Raw genomic sequence first — 23,181 nt, forward strand, 5'->3', positions numbered from 1 at the left:
CTAGTGGCCAATGTATTCAAACTTTGGGTGCCTAACATTAGTCTCCTTGCATTTTATTGCCATGCACTGCACTTGGCAAGTGGGCTCATACTCATTACTCATCCCTTCGGACTGGGAAGCATACTTGCGGTCACAAATCCTAGTACTTTGCATTCCTATAGTGCTCTTCATCTAAGTAGCTTAAAGCACTTTTCAAACAAGAATGAATTAATCCTCATAACTCTCCACTCAAGTATTATTATACCCATTTTACAGATAGGTAAACTGAGACAGTGAGATATTTAAGGTCAGATTCTGCCTCCCCTACTCAACACTGAACAGTACCTTATTCCATTCATAGTCCCATTTATTTTGACACTAGATACTAAACAGTGCAGGTAATGGTGGTAGAATCTGTCTGATTGGGACTTGTCCATGGTCACATAAGCAGAAAGAGGGAGAGCAGGGAATCATCCTGATGCCTACTCCCCACCCCAGCCTTAACCATTAGATTACGCTCGCTCTCCTAGATCCTGATCTGAGTTAATGGAAAGACATCCATTGACTTGAATGAACTTTGAATTTGGCCCCTATACCGTACAGTTAAGATATGGAGTAATAAACAAATGACTTATCCGTAATGGGCTGGGGCTTCTGAGGTTCTCTGAGCCCAATTCTGCCATTGTTACTCATGTGGAGTAATGCTTTACTCTGGGAGTAGTTTAATTTATTTCAGTATGACTGCTCCCAAAGTACATTACTACTCAGTCTGAGTAAATGGGGGAAAATCTGGCTTTATAGAAACACTGGAAATTCAGCTCCTTTCTAAAGAATGGCCTAGACCCTATTTGGGACGTCTTCATACTAATATATCCAGGTCAGCCATCTTGACTTTACTGTGATTGGATTATTGTGGTTGTACTGAAATGTCATACACACACACAAGACAAGAGTCAGACAATAAGACTCCTCTAAAATGATACTGTGGCATAAATATACTTGACAGAGAGAAAAAAAATACAATAGATCTGATGACTCAGTGTTCTGGCCTCTGATGTAACAGCAAAGTAGATCCCTGTTGTATTTAACTTGATTCTCCTGAATTAAACACTTCCATTAAAAGTTTCCCACAGTAGCTTTAATATTTAATTATGTGTTCCACCAAAGCAAAGATCAAAATCTCTGCAAAGGGTTTTTTTTTTTTTATTAAATATTTATCAGCATATCTCTTTGGACTAGTTTTTCATCCCCTGGGCCAGGAGAGAGCATTCCATATAGAAAGCAGTTTCAAAACATTTTATTTTACAGCTTGAGAGTTTTCTATACTTCAGCACCTCTTGCAGTGATTTTGTCATATCACTTGGTAATCAATGGTAATTAAATCTCTTTTGGCCAAAAAGGTTGGAGGGCTCACACTGTGTTGCAAAAACAATTTTTTAAAGTTACAAAAATGTTCCAGGATCTTTCTCCTAATAGAAATTAAAGTGCAAAGTTTGCCATGTTTTGAGTTCAGATTTACAAGAAACAATTTATAGAGGATGGCAGGTTCCAGACAGAGTATATAGACTGCCTATTTAAACAGACATAATTATGTCACTTAGTATCCACATCCAGTATGCAGAATTGCATCCCTTAACAATGTACAGTGGGTAGGTCTACTGTGGCCAAAAACTCCCTTGATCTTAATAATGGCTGTAGCAAATATTGAATAAACCAAATGATATTTCTCCCCCACAAAGAATTTTCTCACGTGAACATCTGAGCAAAGAGTTGTCAATTCGGCGTTTGCTTAAAATAGGACATGGAGTTTCTCGTTATTCCTTTTTCCTTGTTTTCTGTTTTTCTCCTTCCTTTTAGTAGATTTAAATTGATGGATAAACGGAATATGTGCTTAGGGTGGAGGTAGATAGAGGGTATATAGTTGTGCACATTTAAGTATTTTGGGTGTTACAGTTCTAAATAAAAAGTCACAGTAACAAGGAAGAAATATCAGCATATGTCCCAGCTGTGCAGCTCCATGGACATGTATGTGGTAATGCTGGTGCCATCAAGAGCAGAATTTAGCCTATTGTGTGTAAATTACAGCACTGCCCGCTCTAGAATAAGCTTCTTTTATGAAAACAATGCAGTGATACCAAAGAGAACATTTGATATGAGTTAATCTAAAACCATTCTCTGAAACACCCAAGAACTAATTTAGTTCAGCAGGAAAAGTGGGACATGATGAGATGACTCCAGTTTAGGCCATAACCTTGGGCGGCTGCTTGGTGAGAGCAAAGCCTCCCCCAGTGAAACGAGGAACATCCATTCTCTGCGTTGGAAACTCCTGCTCCATGTTAGCCAACACTCGCTCCTTATCCCTTTAGAGAAAACAAAGAGGAGAAAGGAAAGAAATGTTTTTCACTTTAACTATGCAACAGTGTTTTCAAACTAAGCAAGTCTGTGTCCTCCAAAGTTTCTGTGATGCAACCACTCTACCAAGAGATCATTAAAAATATGTTGATTAAAGCCTGTTAGGCTAAACAGCCAAGACTAGGTGTCTGTTTGGATCTAATTAAGCGACTACCAATGATTTTCAGAATTATTAAAAATTAGAACTAAATGAGTTCTAATGTTAGCCGCCCGAAGTCGGTCAGAGCATCTCATTAGAACTAGAATAAGCGTGAGCTTTGTGACTTTGGGTTTCTAATCATCGCCCCATTCTACCAAGTCCTCATTTGTTTTCAAACAAACAGCTAGATTCATCAAAGGCACGATGGAGAGATATTTTTCCTTTGTTGAATTTTAATGAATAAATACTGTTATCTGTCTTCAAATTTTAACAAAGTTCCAGTTATAATTATCCAGCCTGTTATATTTGCAGAAAACCAACACTATATCTGTGGGGCATCTATAGCCTCAGGAACTTCCTCCATCTGAGGATCCAAAGCTTGAATGTGGTGGCCTTAAGAGAATGGAGCAATGTTTAGATGTTCACTCTTTAATAGGTCCGGGGGTGAGTGGTATCCAGAGTAGAATAAATATAAAATTTTCAGTTTTCTGAGATACACCTCAAGACTTCAGAGACAGGTGTCAGGAATCATAGAACCATAGGGTTAGAAGGGACTGAAAGGGTCATCTAGTCTAATCCCCCGCCAAGATGTAGGAATTCTTGTGTCTAAACCATTCAAGACAGATGGTTCCAGCCTCCTTTTGAAAGCCTCCAGTGAAGGAGCTTCCACAGCCTCCCTAGGTGTCTATTCCATTGTCCTACTGTTCTTACAGTTAGGAAGTTTTTCCTGAGATTTAATCTATATCTGCTGTTCTGCAGTTTGAACCCATTGCCTCTTGTCCTGGCCTCTGTGGCAAGAGAGAACAACTTTTCTCCATCTTTTTTGGCAGCCTTTCAAGTATCTGAAGACCTTAATCATACCCCCCTTAATCTCCTCTTTTCCAAACTAAACATACGTAGTTCCTTCAGCCTTTGCTCACATGGCTTGCTTTCCATCCCTTTGATCATCTTTGTCACTCACCTCTGGATCCTTTCTATACATTGGTGACCAAAACTGGACACAGTTCTCCAGCTGAGGCCTAACCAGCACCAAGTAGAGCAGTACTATTGCATCACATGACTTGCATCCTATGCCTCAGTTAATGCAACCTAAAATTGCATTTGCTTCTTTAGCAACAGTATCGCATTGCTGACTCAGTTTGAAGCTGTGATCCACCACAACTCCCAGAGCCTTCTCAGCAGTGCTGCTGTCAAGCCGGTTTCCCCCCATTCTGTATTTGTGCATTTGGTTTTTCTTCCATAAGTGTAGCATCTTACATCTGTCTTTGTTACATTTCATGTTGTTGTCCATAGCCCCGTTACCCAAATTGTCAAGATCCCTCTGAATTTTTGTCATCTGCAAACTTGATCAGTATGATCTTCTACACTTATAGCCAGGTCATTCATAAAGATGTTAAACAACACTGGACCCAGAACAGATCCCTGTGGAGCCCCACTTGAGACCTCCCTCCAATCTGACATCACTCCATTAATCTTTTCTAATATTTAAAATAAATGAAGCAGGATTTTATGAAGTCCTAGTTTATTATAATAACAGTGGAGCTCTAAGAACTTTACAAAAGAGGTCAGGATACCCTCATTTGACAGATGGCGAACCTAAGGCACAGAAAGGGGAAGCGACTTGGTCAAGGATAACTAGCATGCTAGCTTTCAGAGTAACAGCCGTGTTAGTCTGTATTCGCAAAAAGAAAAGGAGTACTTGTGGCACCTTAGAGACTAACCAATTTATTTGAGCATGAGCTTTCGTGAGCTACAGCTGTAGCTCACGAAAGCTCATGCTCAAATAAATTGGTTAGTCTCTAAGGTGCCACAAGTCCTCCTTTTCAGCATGCTAGTGGCACAACTGGGAATAGATTCCAGGCTTCCTAAGTCACAGTCCAATCTGTCAACTAGGCCATATTGACTGGCCCTGCTTAGTTAAGATTAAATAAACAGTTACTGTAAAGGAACACAATTTCCTTGTATTTTTTGTCATTTTGCTTTAACAGCTAATCTTTGGCCTTTGCTGATTCCTGCCCAATCTCCTTGGCCCCTGGATTGATCTCCCAGTGAAATAAATGGCTTCCTATAGTTAGCATTTCTCCCTTGGTCCCCCAGTATTACTATCTGAAAAAAGAAAAATCCAAGAGAAACCCCATACGGAGGCCAGGGATGGTTTCTTGTTCCACATGTCATTTGTGTGGAAGCATGGGATTAAGCACAGGTTGGGTTAGATTAGGGGAGGGCAAACTTTTTGGCACGAAGGCCACATCTGGGCATGGAAATTGTATGGCGGGCTATGAATGCTTACGAAATTGGGGGTTGGAGTGTGGAAGGGGATGAGGGCTCCAGGTGGGGGTGCAGACTCTGGGTGGAGCCAGAAATGAGTTCAGGGTGCAGGAGGGGGCTCCAGGCTGGGACATGGGGTTGGGGTGTGGGGAGGTGGGTGAGGGCTCCGGCTGGGGGTGCAGGCTCTGGGGTGGGGCTGAGTATGAGGGGCTGGGGCAAGGGAGGGTGCTCCGGGTTGGGACCGAGGAGTTCAGTGGGCAGGAGGGGGATCATGGCTGGGGCAGGGGGTTGGGGCGTGGGAGGAGGTCAGGATTGCAGACTCCAGGCAGCGCTTACCTCAAGCAGCTCCTGGAAGCAGTGGCATGTCCCCTCTCCGGCTCCTATGTGGAGGAGTGGCTCTGCGCGCTGCCCCGTCTGCAGGCACCGTCCCTGCAGCTCCCATTGGCCTCAGTTCCTAGCAAATGGGAGTTGTGGGAGCGGCACTTGGGGCAGGGGCAGCGTGTGGAGCCCCCTGGCTGCCCCTACATGTAGGAGCCGGAGGGGGGACATGGTGCTGTTTCCAGGAGCTGCGCGGAGCCACGGCACGCGCAGAGCGGGGCAAGCCCCCGACCCTGCTCCCTGACTGGAGCGCCAGAGCGGGGCAAGCCCCGGACCCCACACCCCAGCGGGAGCTTGAGGGCCAGATTAAAATGTCTGAAGAGCCGGATGCAGCCCCCAAGCCATAGTTTGCCCACCCCTGGGTTAGATGCACACAAATAAACCAAACCACTTGTAAATATTTTTAACAAAGTCAACATAGTGCTGAGGGAAAGTGCCAGGCTGACAGCCCTGGGGCCTGAGGTGCCCCATCTTGACAGGTATTGCCACCCGCAGTGTACTTCAATCCAAAGGCTGGAGTGAGAAGGTTGGCCCAGCTCCACGTCCTTTCAAACTGTGGGCGCCCACTGAGGCTGTCAGCAAGGGTGCCAACTGCAGTGTTGCTGATTCTTGTGCACCAGGTACTGTTTCACACAGCATCGTTGTTCAAGCTGTCAGGTGGTAATGACTTTCTGGTTACCGCCTGTAGTCAATGCAGCTACTCACACAGGAAAAGGCTAATGGATCAGGTCTCTGATCTGGATTCAAGCAGGCGACCTAGAGGCGACTAAAGGCTCCATATCCCATGACCAATCCTCTGAGATCAAACCAATACCATGCTGTTGGAGGGAACCAGGAGAGGTAATGGAGAAGAAAAGCAACAAGTAGTGGTAGGGGAGAAGAGGGAGGAAGAAAGAATGTCAGAGGGAGCTGGGGATGCTGTCAGGGAGGGCCAGGGATCAGAAAAAGAGGACTAAACATTTACAGTCCCAAACACAAGATTTCCTGCTTGAAGCGAAATCCAAAGCTAAGGTCCCATGCAAGTCCACCAATCATTACAGCCATGGAAAGCCGCATCACTTCAATAACCAAGACTTTAAATCACAAAAGAGGGCAGTACAGTGCAAATCAATAAAGGCCTTTAGATTACACCTTTCTGCAGTGCTATCTAGGAGCATTAACTCAGCTGCATACCAGCATAGTCAGTAATGTTGCCAATGCTGTTGCACCAACGGGATTCTCTTTTTATCAGCAAAGGCAGCCACAACAGCCGTTTGCCGCTATTACAATGATCAAGTCAAAAAAAGTTTAGTTTTGGGTTGAACTGAACATGAAATGTCAACAAAATGTAAGCTGGGTCAAATGAAGGAGAAGGAGCAGTGGTGGCTAGGGCACTCCCCTAGTTTGTGGAAGCCCCAAATTCAATTCCCACTGTTCTGGAGAAGGAATTTGGACTTGGGTTTTGCAGGTCACCCTAACCACTGAGTTATGGGCTGTCTCAATCTCTTCTTTTGAAGCTTTCCTACTTTTCATAAATAAACCATTGGAACAGGGATCAACAGCAAACAGTTTCAGTCAACCTGAAACTGCATTTTGTTTTTGGCAAATAAACTATTCACCAAAAGAATTTCGCTCAGCTCTAGCGACCTTCCAGAGGAGGAGTGTGAGTCAGGGCTGGGAGCCAAAACAATGCTGTCAACCTCTGAAACAGGTGTGGGGCAACATAAATCACTGAGGTCCTGGACAAGTCTCAGCATTGGCACTTGGATGGATTCCCAGAACACACATAGGGTGTGGCTAGCAGGGAACAAACACCCATGCTCAAAGGATTGCCCTTGTGCCTAGTCCCTGCAGGGGGCTGCCAGGGAGCGAAGGCCTGTTAAATTCAACTACTGAGTTTAATCCTTAACTTTTAAACAAAATGATGGAACTGCAGGGCTGGCTTCAGCTTTTTTGCCGCCCCAAGCGGTGAAAAAAAAGAAAGGGGAAAAAAACCGATTGAGCTGCCGCCGAAGTGGAAGGGAGGGAATGATGGGCCCGCCGCCGAATTGCCGCCGAAGACCCGGACGTGCCGCCCCAACAACTGACGGAGTGCCGCCCCTTTCTATTGGCCGCCCCAGGCACCTGCTCCCTTCGCTGGTGCCTGGATCCGGCCCTGTGGGACTGGCATAAACTGACCAATGACGGGAACCTCTTTATCACTGTTTGTGACTGACATAACCATCCCAGGCAAGGTAAAAGAAGTCATGTCCTGAGTAATGTGATTCTCAATACAATTATAACAGGACATCAATTCTGGCTACAGACATACAGCAAAACAGGAGCATATTTCTTTTCTTCTCATGCACAAAAGCTAATATGAAACCAAGGTCCAAACTGTAAACATTAAAAGTGTTTTCAAGAGGATGCTTAACTGTTGGAAATGGATTGTTAGACATTATGGGAGCCTCATGTATTGATCCTAAAACTCCAGGAAGGCCATTAGCAGTGAACAATTGTTGATAATTCCAACATCGAGGCAGCTTTATACAATTTGCAGATGGACAAAGGTCACTTGTTATCACTGACTATTTTGCTAGTTCCACCATCAGTACTGTTTGCTCTCTAAAATACAGTTAAGGCAAAGACAAATGCAGGTAGCTTTGAATCACAGTCAACAAAAATGGAAAAATGGAGTTTGGAGTGTCTGAGGGGGCAGGCTGGGGGAGAAGATGGGTGGAAGGAAAACTGGCTCATGCAAAAAAAGATTACTGGAAATCAAACCATCCAACTGCAAAATTACATCATCCCCTAGAAACCTCTCCTTGGGGAAAATATCTACATTTCCAAACATGACTAGTGATTCTGGGTTCAACCTGAGGCACCATAATGGGGCCTGATTTTCAGACTGTGTCAAGCACCCACCACCTGAAAATTAGGCCCCTTTAAGACATCACAAGTGGAACACCCAAAAACCACTGGTCACTTCTGAAAATTGAGAGCAGCTGGTTTGAATGCTCAACTGTGCTCTGTGACTGTAGAGGGAAATTACCTACCATCAAACTAAAACATTCAGCATTGGCTAAAACACTAGTGACTAACTAGATACAAAAAGATTCAGACACAGCCTGAGGTAGAAAGGGGTGAGAAGTCTAGCAAAGAAAGACTGTAGGTGCAGCTGAGGAGAAGGAAGAAGTGCTTGGGCATTGCTCCTCCCGTCTAAAGCTGTGGGTAATGAATTTCTGCAGCCACAAGGGAGCACTCATGCAGCCCCAATGAGCATGTTTTTTCTCCAAGGCTCTGCGGCACCAGGGATACTTTATCCCAACACTAGGAATATGCATTCAGAAGAAGAACTACCTCCCCCATCAGGGTGCTGTGCAGTTTGAATATTTGTAAAATCCCTTGAGATCCACAGTCCAGTCAGTGCTTGAGAAGCCTTCAGTAGATGCACCTGAGCTGCCCAGTTACCACCCTGAATCCAAACTCCTATTTCTGAGTGAGATAATAGAGAAAGTGGCAAAGGGTCTCCTCCAACTGTACCTGATCAGCACCAATACCGGGACCATCCTAAGTTGATGTCAGACTGGGACTAGATACAGAGACGCTGTTGCTGCAAAATAGTCTCCTGACTGTAGGCCAGGGCAGCTGGCTGAAGCTCAACCCAGCCATGACCAAAGTGATGTTGGTAAGTGAGGGGATACACTTAGAAGAAGTGGCACACACCACTACATCACCCTCAACTAAGTATGTCCTCGCACCAATGATAAGGATAGTTTGCAGTCTCATGGCCCTTAGCAATAATGGCAATGAATGCTTCTTCTCATCTATAGCAGGCCAGGAAACCCACCCCATGCTGGTGGATGCAGATCTGGGCACACTGATCCAATAAATGGTAAAATAAGCTCTGACCAGCATTTTTATGCTGACCATCTGCATAAACAGAGGAGGTGACAACTAAGTTACAACTAAGTTACAATTTCATAGAAGGCATGAAAGATAAAAATGTATAAAAACTTGGGCAGGAAGGAGGACACACAGGTGCCAGTGTGTAATTGCTTAAATTTTTTGTTATCTAGGAGTGTGGGACAATGTGATAAGTTTGAAGGAGGTAGCTCATTTTACCTATATAATGTAAATGAAAAACAATGCTCTTTGGGAACCATTTCCGGACTACAGTTCAACATCAAGCTGCTGGAACTCTGACCCCCTGCACGACCGTGACATGCAGAGGCATCGCCGGAAACCCTCAGATGAGTGGATCCTGACTGGCCAACAGGAGAAATTTGTCTGTATATTGGGAATGATGAGCATAAGAGATTTGTTTGTTACACGTATTCTGTGTGTGTTGCTAATAAATAGATGTTTAAAGCACAGCTGTGTAAGACTCTTTCACTGGGAAAAGGTAACGCAGACCCGTAGAGCCTGGAGCCCCGTGGGAAATGGCAGGTACTTAAATTGGCCAGGTTTCTCCTGGAGCCCCATGGGAAAGAGTAGGTGCCTTACACCCTGAGCCCTCGGTCAGGAAAATGTGGTGGTGCCTAAATTGACCAGGTCATGCCTTGAGCCCTCGGTAGGGTATAGGTGGGGTGCCCTATGCTGTGCAGGTAACATAAGAATACAACAGCCTTAAAAATAGCTCCAGCTGGTGTAACATGCTGCATTGCATCTGCTAAGAGATTCAGACCAAAGCAAACATATCACCCCAGTGCTCCACTCAATGCAGTTTTCTCCCTTCCCAATATCAGATCAAATTCACAGTCCTTGCACTGATCTCCAGGTACCTCAATAGGATGGCCCTAGGCTCTCTCAGAAGTCACCACAATTATGACAGATGATCTTTGTGAACCATGGAATTGTTCAGTTGTGTTCGTGGGGGAACAGTGCTTTCTTAGTGCCCAACCTGTGATGACGAATCCCATCCTAATGCAATAGCATTCACACAGTAACATACAACCCTGAAGCAGCAAATATACTGTAAGTGTTGCCAAAAAAAGGAGACTAGAGAATGGAAGAACAGGACGGAGAAAGGAAGAGGAAGATGGAAGACATACGAGAAGATGGGAGAAAAGAAAGGGAGGAAGAGGAACATGCGAAAGAAAAACATTTAAAGATTTTTTTTAAAAATGTCTAGACCTGCTCAAGGAGAAGAGGGAAGAACTCTGAGAGCACCCAAACTTTTCTGCATTTATATCTTTGTAGGCACTCAGATGCAACTGAGGTGGGCCATGCCTAAGGATGAGGGTTAGCTGGAGAGACGGATCAAGAGAATTAACATTATTCCTTACTTGGTCTGCTGTTCCTTGCGTTTCTGGGTTAGGTATTTCTTCTTCACATTCAGGAGCTCATTGCCCAGTCTCTCTATTTCATACTTGTACTCTTGACTCTGTGATTCATACATGTTCAGTTCTGAAGACAAAACCTAACCAACCAAAAGCAAAAAATAAGCTTCACAGCTTCACAGGTTACATCTTTCACACACTCCCTTCTCCCCATCAGATAAAATCTCTGCCCACCTGAAGACAGTTTACAGAGTTAAAGCTACACTGCGTATCTCACCAAGCATCTTTTGAGTGACATTAACAACATTTACTGTAGTCCTCCACCTTCCCGGACCCAAATGTGAGCCAAAGACCCAAAACAAGGAGCACAGACAAATAATTAAGCAGGGAGTTTTAAAATGGCATAGGATCCATCTCTTTACCACAAGTTATATTTTCCTAGCATTTCAGTGTCTTGATTATTAATTTCTGATGTAAATAATTTTCAGCAGTGAAAGTAAGGTAATGGCATATTTGTGGGGGTTAGAGAAAACTGTGGCTCTTAAAATGAAAGTTGTCCAGTTTAATGAGGGAGAGCTGAGAGATATAATGTGAGCCGGACATTTCAAAATGCTTGCAGTTAGAGTTGTGCTTTCTATCTTTACTAATCAGGAGAGAGCTGGCTGGGGTCTAGACTTCCAGGGAGTAGAGCAAATGTTACTCTGGAATCTTTCTGCCATCTGCCTATACCATTACGTCATTAATGTTTCCAACTGAAGGACGATTTTAGACATAGTTGAAAAGTCATCCTCTTCTACTAGCATTAATGTACCTTCTGTTGTGCACCCTTTCAAGACACTCATAAATACCTATTTCATGCAGACTTTACAAGACCTGCCTCATCAGAAGCGAACAGGAACTTTAATATTGCATTTTTGTTCAAGAGGACCCACTGTATTATAGAATATAATTAACTCCACATAAGCAATATGGCATCATGCGATACAATTATTGGCATGATCCCAATCCCATTTAAATCAATTAATTTGGAAATAGGGTCATACCAAAAGCACTTTCCTGCTGCAGAAAGAAGAATATTGAGACTAGTCAAAGTTTGGAGCCCTGGAGATGTTCCAGTTAGGAAGAGAAATTGGTGAGAGTCAGGTATTTTCTATGATGCAACATTGTTTATTTACAAGGAACACATAAAGTCCTGCTTCTCCAAATGCAGGAGGAACCAAGAACAATAGGAGCAGTTTCTTAGCTTATAACTAAGGCTACAATTTAGTCACGGAGGTCACAGCAGTCACGGATTCCGTGACTTTACCGGACCTTTGTGACTTCTTCCACCTTCAGCTGACAGCAGCTGAAGCGGGAGCTTGAGGCAGGACTGTGCGCCCTTGCCCTGCTGCAACAGCTTGCAACTGCAAGCTGGAGAGCTGGAATCAGGACCCTGCAGCCCCTGCCCTGTGGTTTGCAAGGAGTGGGGGGACTGCAGCCTGGCTGTGCACCCCAGCCTGGCAGCTTCTGCCAGGGGCTGCAGCTGGGGTCATGTGCCCCAGCCCCGTGGTGGGAGCTGCAGCAGGGGCTCTGCGCCCCTGCCCCACAGCATCCCTGGGCCGTGCGCCCCCTCCTGGCTGTGCCCCCTGCTGCATCCGCTGGAGCCAGGGGTCTTTGCCTGACAGTCCCCCCACTCACCTATTGGACTCCATTCCTCCCCCTATGTAGCCCTGCTCCCAGTTATTTTTAGTAAAGTCACAGATAGGTCACGGGCTCCGTGAATTTTTGTTTATTGCCTATGACCTGTCCATGACTTTTAGTAAAAATAACTGTGACAAAATCTTTGCCTTACTTATAACCCCAAGCCTCCTTAGTCAACAGACCCAAAAATTCTCTCTCGTTTTTTCCAGGGTCACACTGTGCTCATCGGCTACTGCTTGGCTTTCTTGTTTTTTGCCTCTACCTCGCTCACTGTTCTGTCCTCGGTCTCTCCCAGTTTTTTGACTGTTCTCCTTCATACACACACACGCCCACACACCCCTGCCCAAAACAATATTCAGCAAAAGCCTGTGGGTGGGTTCACATACTCCTTTTGTCTTAAGTGGGGGCTTATCCTTACAATAATAACAACCGTACCCTTCGACAGCAGAGGTCCAGAGCACCGAGTGTCCGTGAGCACTCTGTACAGCTTTATTCCAGGCATCTAAGAGTTATTAAGGATCTGATGCAGCCAGGTTAAACACAGGCGACCACAGGGCCACCACCAGTCCATGACCAGGCAGCATTCCCGCTTCATCTCAAGGCCAATCTTCAGTCTGATGTGCAGGGATTTTGTCTCAAGGTGGGCAACATGACCAAAAAGTCAGCAGTGGCCAATGATGACTTCAGTCCTCTCTGGGCCAGTACTCAATGCTACATCCCTATTACTGATAAAGTCAAACCATCTTATACCCAGTAGTCATTGCTGACAATGCATATGAAATGGCACCAACTTCCTTATGTTTTGTTTAAGCAACGTCCCTGTTTCAGATCCACCTAAGAGAATCTGACGTGTGCAGGCTTCATAAATCCATACTTTTGTATATAGTTCCAGCTTTTGTTCACTCCAGACCATATGCAGGTCCTCCATGGCCGAGGCTGCTAAACCAGTTCTCCTTAGAATGTCTGGTGGGCTGCATCTGTTTGAAGACAATTTATTGCCTAGGTAGATGAAGGTTTCAGAGTAGCAGCCATGTTAGTCTGTATTCGCAAAAAGAAAAGGAGTACTTGTGGCACCTTAGAGACTAACCCATTTATTTGAGCATAAGCTTTCGTGAGCTACAGCTCACTTCATCGGATGCATCCGATGAAGTGAGCTGTAGCTCACGAAAGCTTATGCTCAAATAAATTTGTTAGTCTCTAAGGTGCCACAAGTACTCCTTTTCTTTTTAGGTAGATGAAGTTATCCACTACTTCCATGGGTTTGTCCAGAAGCAGAGATGTCTTATACCACAACTTTTGTGCCAACACTCTGGATTTTTGCTTTTCCCCTAGAAATCCTTGGCCCAAGAGCAGGTGCCTCGTGCTGGAAGCTCTCTAGTGTAGCTTTAAGATTGTTTACATCCTGACCAAAGAGGATGACATCATCCGCATAATCCGGGTTGGTAAAAGAAGTTAAATTGACAGTTATACCGATATTTGTGGAGATATGTTCAAGGAAGCAATCTATTGTGCAGCAGAACAGGGCTGCAGCCAGGACATATCCCTACTTCACTCTGGATCTAGTGTGAAACCTGTGAGACCTGAGGGTCCCTCAATGCACCCATGCCTCTGAGTCATTATGTAGGTCTTGAATTAGCCTCAGGAGGATGTCAGGGACACTGATGCCTCGCAGGTTCTTCCACAAGGCAGCTCTAGCCTTACAGTTACATAAACCAAAGGGTGAGTTCACAGCTATCTGTCTCAGTGAAGTTTTTACTCAACCCATAAGTATATGTTGACCTGGCACAGGAGAATAGCATGTATGCCTGTTTGCTAATACAATATTGTGTGTGAGGAAGTAAAAATGTACACAGCAGCAATTTAATGCATTCAAGACCAATGAGAACTCTAAGGAAAACTTTGAATCACATTCATCTTTGCTAAACTCCTGCTTCTATTTTACATTTTTTGCATTTCTTTTCTCTTCTTCCAGATAACTAAGATTTACATAAAAACAGGCTCCTTGTTTATTGAGGGTAAACATCATCTGCTCCTGGAGGATTTTCCCCATGGTTGGTGCAGAGTTGATTATGATGCAGAAATAGAAGATGATGACTTCAACAGGGAAAGGAGCTGAAGGAGCAGATGAATTCTTGGGAGAAGGCTCTTGCTTTCATATAGTCAAGAACAAGGGAAGAGCCCTACATTACATATAAGTAGAATTGCTTCTCATGATCACACCTTCAAAAAGTTTTCCTTGAGGCAGCTCTTCAGAACTAGGTAATCCTGACTTCTAGTGACAAGGGGTTAAGATAGATTAGTCTTGTCAGCCCTGTAATAAGACGTGAGACTAATGTACGCATAATGCACTGTGAGAGAAATAACAAGGATTTAGGAACAGTTTCCACTAGCATGTTAAAAGGAGTGTGAAAATGTTTTTGACTCACTTATTAGAAGATTTCACTCATTTAAGAAAAAATGAAATTAAGCCTCATGTATCTGTAGTATCTCAAAATGTCCATGTGGATGAGCGTTTAGAGTAATATGCTGTACTTTAATATTCTAATTGCACTTTCATTTCTTCTTTGTTTAATGAAACAAATAAACATAATATTACTAAATTCTATTCTCAGAATGCTTAGGAAGCTTACACATTAGTAAAACAACCTCCCTTTGTTTTCCCCAGCAGAGAGGCTATGAATATTATTATGGACTTTCATACAGAAAGCACAGTTAACAGGTAGCACTGGCATTACACAACACTGTACTGTAGACTACAGAAATGTCATGTAAGTGCTCGTCAATGTACCCACAGTAACATGTACAGTTCTGTCCACTTCAGAACCAAAACACCATTGGAACAAAACCAAGGGAAGTGGTGGATTCTGCATCTGTTGAAGTCTTCACATCAAGACAGGATCCCTTTCTGGAAGATAAGCTTTAGTGAGACATAGGTTACTGGGTTCAATACAGGGATAACTGTATGAAACTCTCTGCCCTGTGCTAGACAGGAAGTCAGACAAGATGATCCAATGGTCTCTTCTGGCCTTAAAAATCTATGAATCTATGAAAAAGAAGTCAATTTCTGAAATGTAACCGTTTCCGTTAGCCTCTGAGGGCAGACCAATAATCAGGCCCTATATCTTGTCCAGGTAAACCTGTTGAGTTAGTAATATTTACACAGCATGTTATTCCTGGACTGAAATACAAGGTGTTCTTTCACAGATTTATTTGGATGAAATGGAAGATCTACTTATTGATCTGCCCTCAACAGTTAATGGAAATGGTTAGGTTTCAGACGATTCTTAGAAAGGATGCTTCTCAACTGATGGGTCAGTCTTTGCTTGTAGAGACATTTTATAGTTATTCTTCATCTTTGACTGTTGGTCCTACTTGTCCTCTTACTTGTATCTATTGACTAATCAAGCTGAGCATACCCAGTTATTTTCATCTTTCCTAGTAAACCAATATTTTCGGCCTTTTGTCATTATTGCTATTCCCCTCTGAACTCCTTCCAACAGCCTGATCATTTTTTGGCAGTGAGGTGGGAAGAGCTGTGACTCTTAGGCCAGTGTTTCATGGAGAATGTAGGGAAATGTTGAATTATCCTTTTTTGACAAACATCAGAAATATTTGTTTAGGACAAGACAAGACTTGTAAATGAAGAAAACTATGCGCATTCCTCACAGTTAAAAAGTCTTTGGCATCACAGCTTAGTGTGGAATATGGATGCATAAAAAGCTGAGAGGAAACGGCTGAACTGCTAAATAACTGTATAGCCAAGTAACATCACAGGAAAACAAAGGTGTCTTTTGATACGCAGCTATAGTTTAGGAAGTGTCCTATTTTAAAGAGCTTGTTCCATTTTCCCTGACATTATTCTTTCTTATCTTTTCTCACTTGCTATCCCCCTTACTGCACTGCAGTATTATTGGCCAGGCTGCACAAAAGCAGTGAAAGCACTGTGAAGAATCACAGTCCTCTGAAAACCCCCTGACAGTGAAACATTTTTAACTCCTTGCCCCCACCTCCAGCCAGAGATTGAGGCTCAGGTTCTCAGCACCAAAAGACTCCTTGGGAAGACAGACTTCCCTGTGCAAAGCACTGATGTAGTCCTATAAGCATAGCAGCCCTTCAGATGGACTCCCTTTCTGATTAATCCCATGAAGGGCATCTCTTACTTTCAGTTGCTTGGTCTTCTCTCGGAGGGTGTGTCGGTAGAGCTGCAACTGTTCTGCCGCTTCGGGCCCAGGCTGCCGGGCCAAGATGTGCTTCAGCTCTACATACAGCTTTTCCTTTTCCTAAGAGACAAGATAAGCAGAAGAGCAACAGTTCATAAGTGCTCTTATTTGCTGTCACAGTAACAACAGGACAACCTGTATTTATATCAACCCAGCTGAAAGATGCAAGTAAATCTAGCAGCTATTTGCAGAAACAAAGCTGCCTGTGTGTCAGTCTCTGCCTTGCTAGCCATAAGGTATTTAAAGTTGTTGTGATAGCAGTGGGATAGCTCATTAAGAGAACACCCAGCTAGTTCGTACCAAGAATTAAATATTCTTAAACACTGTCATCAGCAAACCTGCTTGGGCACAGAGGGTATAAAACAGAGTCACCAGAAATGTAGTCAAGGAGAAAATTACTTACCAGTAATTGTGTTTATTGTAGTCCCCTTCTCCCACCCCCATCACATTACACTAAGGGATATAGCTCCACCAACCTGGAAGTAAGGAGTCAACCAAACTGTCAATCACAGCCTGTATAAAAGAACCAGCCCACCCAATTTCTCCTCCAAATAGAATCTTGCAGAGCAAATAAATATATAAGAAAACCAAACAACACACAGCACTAATTGAGAGAGCCCCCAAGGGGATGTGGGAGGAAAGGAAAATTAGGGATGACTATGACAAACACAATTACCAGTGAGCAATTTTTCCTTGTCATATGTCTTCTCGTCCCACACATTACAACAGAACCTATGCAGTACATGGATGTAACAAGCCATAAGTTCCCAGAGGAACTCCATGGCCACTTGTGGCTTTCAATGATGAAAGGCTGCTTCCAAATATGGTTTAAGGTCTAATTTATTTTACCTGAGTAAATACGTGTATTATGTAAGGTCCATATCATGGCTTTGCACATTTCAATGGGGCTAATGCTTCATCACTCTCAGTGATGTTGCTACCTGTCCAGGTCTTCCCAAGATCATCCCTTTTTTGAAGAGGCTGTCCTGGGAAATTTGTAAATGTGCTCAGTACACACTACCAGCCGTTCAGTTTTATGGGCCTGGGATCATCCTGGATGTCCTGTTTTTTTGTACCTCAGAGATGGCATCCCGACCACTCAGACTGAGATAATTATTATTATTTAATATAATCATCCTTCTACAAAAAAAAGACATAGCAGGCATCTAAGTTTGTTAGATAATGAGAAAGAATGATCCCCCTTCTGTATGCTGTGAGTGTAGAAATGTTCTTTTACCAGTGTTGCCACGTCTCTCAATACTTGGTGTTTTTCTTGGTACCCCGCTCCTGCGGTAAGGTGATTATGAGAATTTCAGCTATCATTTAAAAAACAAGTTTCTAGCCCTTGTGGTTGCAGAGAAAGGATGGAAAATGTGTACATCCAAAAGGCTCAAAACCAAAACGCAAATAAAAAACTTTTTTAAAAATATCATTTTTAGGCCAATCTCGTGATTTTGGGGGGCCTGACTCACAATTTTAACACTTGAGGTTGTGCTTATCAAATGAAGGCTTAGAACTAGGGCTATTGATTAATTGCAGTTAACTCACACTATTAACTCAAAAAAAATAATCGCGATTAATCGCAGTTTTAATCGCACTGTTAAACAATAGAATCCCAATTGAAATGTATTAAATATTTTTGGATGTTTTTCTACATTTTCAAATATATTAACTTAAATTACAACACTGAATACAAAGTGTACAGTGCTCACTTTATATTATTATTTTTAATACAAATATTTGCACTGTAAAAATGATAAAAGAAATAGTATTTTTCAATTCACCTCATACAAGTATTGTAGTGCAATCTCTTTATCATGAAAGTGCAACTCACAAATGTAGATGTTTTTTTGTTACATAACTGCATTCAAAACCAAAGCAGTGTAAAACTTCCATGAAAGTTTATGCCCAAATAAATGTGTTCGTCTCTAAGGCGCCACAAGTACTCCTCGTTGTTTTTGCTGACACAGACTAACATGGCTACCACTCTGACACAAGTCCCCTCAGTCCTACTTCTTATTCAGCCAACTGCTAAGACAAACAAGTTTGTTTACATTTGTGGAAGATAACGCTGCCCGCTTCTTATTTACAATGTCACCTGAAAGTGAGAACAGGGGTTTGCATGAGACTTTTGTAGCATTGGAAGGTATTTATGTGCCAGATATGCAAAACATTCATATGCCCCTTCATGCTTCGGCCACCATTCCAGAGGACATGCTTCCATGCATCATGCTGATGATACCCATTAAAAAAATAATGCATTAATTAAATTTGTGACTGGACTCCTTGGGAGAGAATTGTATGCCTCCTGCTCTGTTTTACCCACATTCTGCCATATAGTTCATATTATAGCAGTCTCGCATGATGACTCAGCACATGTTCATTTTAAGAACACTTTCACAGCAGATTTGACAAAACGCAAAGAAGGTACCAATGTGAGATTTCTGAGGATAGCTAAAGCATTCCACCCAAGCTTTAAAAATCTGAAGTGCCTTCCAAAATCTGAGAGGGACGAGATGGGGAGCATTCTTTCAGATGTCTTAAAAGAGCAACACTCCAATGCGGAAACTACAGAACCCGAACCACCAAAAAAAGATAATCAATCTTCTGCTGGTGGCATCTGACTCAGATGATGAAAATGAACATGCATTTGTCCGCACTGTTTTGAATTGTTATTGAGCAGAACCCGTCATCAGCATGGAAGCATGTCTGTGGAATGGTGGTTGAAGCATGAAAGGACATATGAATCCTTAGCGCATCTGGCATGTAAATATCTTGTGACAGCCGCTATGACAGTGCCATGCAAATGCCTATTCTCACTTTCAGGTGACATTGGGTTTTCTGGTAAGCAGGTCAATTGTACTGGAGAAAGTTGGCAGAAGGAAGTAGTGATCTTCTTTAGAAGTTGTTGAGGAAGACAATGGCCAATGAAAGTTAGGGTAGGGCCAATGAATGATGCAATCCTGACACAAAGAGCAAAGGAGAAGAGAGCATGGACAGAACATCCCCAGTTGCTTATCTGATCTGGAGAGGGAGCACAAGCGTGCTGACAGGGTCCAGAAAGGAGAGGAACTCAGGAGATACTGAACACAGCTAATCCTCAGAACACCTGAAAGGCTAAAAAACATGGATGGAAAGTAAATAGGAAGAGTAGAAAGGGGGTGGGTCTGGTAAGAAAAGCAGGGCCCTGGATATCATGTCATCACAAGGTGAGTCTGGAGCCTGACAGATAGAAGAAGCTGTAGTGTTATACTGGGACTCCATGAGGCAGATTAGGAGACTGTGGGGCCAGTGAACTTCTGGACCTTTTTTGTAGAAGATGCTGATCCTGGTCAAGTCTAGAGTCTAAGCACAAGGGAGCAAGCATTAGGAAGGCTGCCTGCAGTAAGTCTGGTCCTCTCATTTACAACAAGTTGTTTTGTATTTGGGGGCTCATTTACTGTATCTCTCTCTGTGTTTTTTTATCCTTTTTACTCATTTTTTAATTTAAAAAACCCATCTTCTATCTTATCCTTCTCTGCTCCCAGGAGAGCTGGAAGGGGAAAAGAAGCATGTTTGAACAGAAACAGAACTAAAAGACAAGGAATGAATAAAGGGACCTAGACTTCCAGGTTGAAGATGACAAAAAGACTGAGTAGGAAGTAGGCAGGCTTGGTCATTTAGACTGGCTTTGATGAACATCCTTTTCACCTACTGCTTCATGGATGGTGCAGCTATCCTTAGTTGGGATTCTTTTGTGGGTGTGAAAAAAGGAGACCTACAACGGTGTGTAATTGCTGTGCATGATCTATATTCATCACTCAACATTGTATGGTACCTGGGCCAAGATTTTCAAAAGTGAGGCGTGATTTGGGATCCCTCAACTTTTGGATGCCCAACCTTAACATCTTCACAGGACCTGGTTTTCAGCACTTTCTGAAAAATTGGGACCTTTTAAAGCATATCTAGTTGAGCATCCAAAAATCACAAGTTACTTTTGAAAATCCTGGTCTTAAACTATGATAATTTATGCAGAGGTATCCCTTATAAGTTTTTATCAATGCCTGGCAGAAAACACAAAATCATCACTCATAAAGTGTGCAGATGACAAAGTTTGGGGGAATGGTAAATAATGAAGAGGACAGGTCACTGATACAGAGTGATCTGGATTGCTTGGTGAGATGGACACAAGAAAACAATATGCATTGTAATATGGCTAAGTATAAAATTATACGTCTAGGAACACAAAATGTAGGCCACACTTACAGGATGGGGGACTCTATCCTGGGAAGCAGTGACTCTGAAAGAGATTTAGGGGGCATGGTGGATAAGCAGCTGAACATGAACTTCCAGTGGGATGCTGTGGCCACAAGAGATAACACAGTCTGTGGCGGTTCAATGATGAGACAGAACACAGATTTATTCAAGCAAGCAAGCTGGTCAGCTGAAATGGGCTGCTGCCTGTCAGCTTTCCACCTTCTCCTTTATTATATTTCTCCCCCCTGCACATTACCTACTTTCACCGCAAAGGAATGCATGACATTGATTAATATTCTTGTTTTTCAGCCTCTATCTACTACAATCCTAATTCTCAGGCCTTAAGGCCAAGCCAAGGAAGCTTCCCACGATTACTGTCCTTTAATCAACTTCCCAGGGTTCATATCTGGTCCTCGTCCTTGGACGGAGCAATGTGTTGCTCCTACACAACAGTCAGGGTGTGCCCTGACCGTTTGCAGGTGGATGGACCAAACATGAGCCCTTCATCTCCCCCTTTTTGTTTAATTATACTCGGCCCTCTCATGGGAGCCGTCAATTTGCTTTTGCGAGCAATTTAACTCCCAAATAGGCAAGGACATAACTCGGGGAGCTTGCCAGGGCGAATCTCTACAAAGCCTTAGCAAAGAGGGAATACATTGTACACAGCAGCAGCAAAAAATAAGCCCAATAATTATAAACACAGCATAACCAAAAAGTTATCGCAGCCAGCCTAGAGATGGCTTGTACTAGTGCAGTTAACCACACGCGCACAGGTGACATCGTTGGCCCCGGCCGGGTACGGTGTGTGGAGGGATATAGCCGTGTGAGGCAAGGTATAGTTGGCCGGGCCCCAATTAGCCATGCCAGAGTACTGGGAAGAGAGATTCGCGTAAGCAGCGAGCATCGTCTCATTCCCTATCTCCTCAGGGTGATGACATACTGGAATAAGGCATGTACCTAACAATTCTCCGGCTTCTACAGAATCAGACAAACAAAAGTGGGTAACATTTGCTATTGAAGCCAATCTTTCCCATATGTTATATGTCATTCGGGCCCGTAACGGGGGAAGCGCTTCCGAGCCAACCCCTACAGGAAATAGCAGGCACAAAAAGCATACAATCAGTACAGAATTAGCAGTGATTTGGGCGAGAATCGCCACAAACAAAGTCTCAGGAGTCTCTGGCTGTTGGTTTGCTGCCAGTCTTCGTTGAGCCGCTGCGACCAATGCTTTTACTGCTCCCCATGTCACGGGCTGGCTTGGGACGCTACGCCTCCTCCGTTTCCGTCCCGCCGTTGTCGACCCGGGAGGCACCGCATTCTCCTCCAAGGTCAGCTGAAACTCCGGTATGGGGTTCGGCAGCCCCTGGCGCCATGCCATGCTGTTTCAGTGCCGGTCGCACACACCGGGCTGGAACCCACAACGGTCCTGCAGGGAGAGACACCGCAGCATATCCCCAACCCCAAGTGATTAGAGGTACTGGGCCCAGCCACTGCGGATCAGGCAGCTGACGGTAAAAGACACGCGGTCTTTCCAGTACCTCAGATTTGTGAAAATGCCGATCCGCGGGGGTCTGCTGATCTGCGTTCAGCGTTAAATTATTTAAAGTAAACAAAAGGATATGCATTTGTTGTTGAATGTCTCCTAAGGTTCGGAGACGCAGCTCCCCTTGTTTTAATTGTTTATCAAGCAAGGTTTTGAGTGTGCGATTGGCACGTTCAACAATGGCTTGGCCCGTGGAATTATAAGGGATCCCGTGTTTAAGACGGACGTCCCATCGGGCACAAAAGGTGGAGAGGGCTGTGGAGCAGTAGGCTGGGGCGTTATCCGTTTTAATCTGGCTTGGGCGACCCATAACAGAAAAACAGGCTAGCAAATGGTGAATCACTTTGGCAGTGGCTTCCCCACGCTGTGGGGTTGCCCAGAGAAATCCCGAATAAGTATCAACAGAAACATGTAAAAAGGAATAGGGGCGGAGTTGTGGCACATGAGTGACATCCATTTGCCACAGCTGATTCGCTGCGGTACCTCTGGGGTTAACGGCATAAGAAAAGGTAGGGGCAGCAGCGGCACAGTGGGGGCAGGAACGAACAATGGAACGTGCATGATCAGTAGGAATGTGAAACTGCCGGGCCAAAACAGAGGCAGACTGATGAAAAAAGGCATGGCTTTCAATGGGGTCAGAAAAAAGGGAATTTACCTGACCACGTAGCGCGCGATCGGCGCGCGCATTGCCCTCAGTGAGTGACCCAGGCAAAGGGGTGTGACTGCGAATGTGAGCAACAAAATAAGGAAAATTACGAGTGGAGATAAGATATTGCAAAGACAAAAATAGGCGAAGGAGGTCCGCATCGACCTGAGGGGTAATGAGGGCAAGGGGTAAATGATCAATCACTTGATAAACATAATGGGTGTCCACAATTAAATTAAAGGGACAATCAGCAAAAAGTTGAAAGGCCAAAATAACAGCAGCTAGTTCCGAGCGCTGCGCGGAACGCTGAGGCAGTGTAAAACAAGAATGCCAGCGAGGGGGGTCACCGGATTGATAGGTGACAACACCTCGATGTGGAGAGCCATCAGTAAAAAGAGTAACAGCAGAAACAATGGGTTGAGAGTGGCTAAGACGATGAA

The 23,181-nt window shown here is 43.8% G+C and overlaps 1 protein-coding gene across 1 annotated transcript in view; it reads right to left on the reverse strand.

Moving 5' to 3' along the window:
* Window positions 1-1,098: 1,098 nt before the first annotated feature.
* CFAP58 (cilia and flagella associated protein 58) overlaps window positions 1,099-23,181 on the reverse strand; it is a 109,577-nt gene continuing 87,494 nt past the window's right edge. Inside the window, exons 16-18 of the mRNA XM_043551813.1 lie at window positions 16,257-16,376; window positions 10,423-10,556; window positions 1,099-2,339 (exon numbers count right to left, since the gene is read on the reverse strand). Coding sequence (XP_043407748.1) covers window positions 2,219-2,339; window positions 10,423-10,556; window positions 16,257-16,376 — 375 coding nt within the window. The 3' untranslated portion in view covers window positions 1,099-2,218. The remainder of the gene's footprint in view (window positions 2,340-10,422; window positions 10,557-16,256; window positions 16,377-23,181) is intronic.

Source organism: Chelonia mydas, chromosome 7, assembly GCF_015237465.2.
Source record: "Chelonia mydas isolate rCheMyd1 chromosome 7, rCheMyd1.pri.v2, whole genome shotgun sequence".
Lineage (NCBI taxonomy): Eukaryota > Metazoa > Chordata > Testudines > Cheloniidae > Chelonia > Chelonia mydas.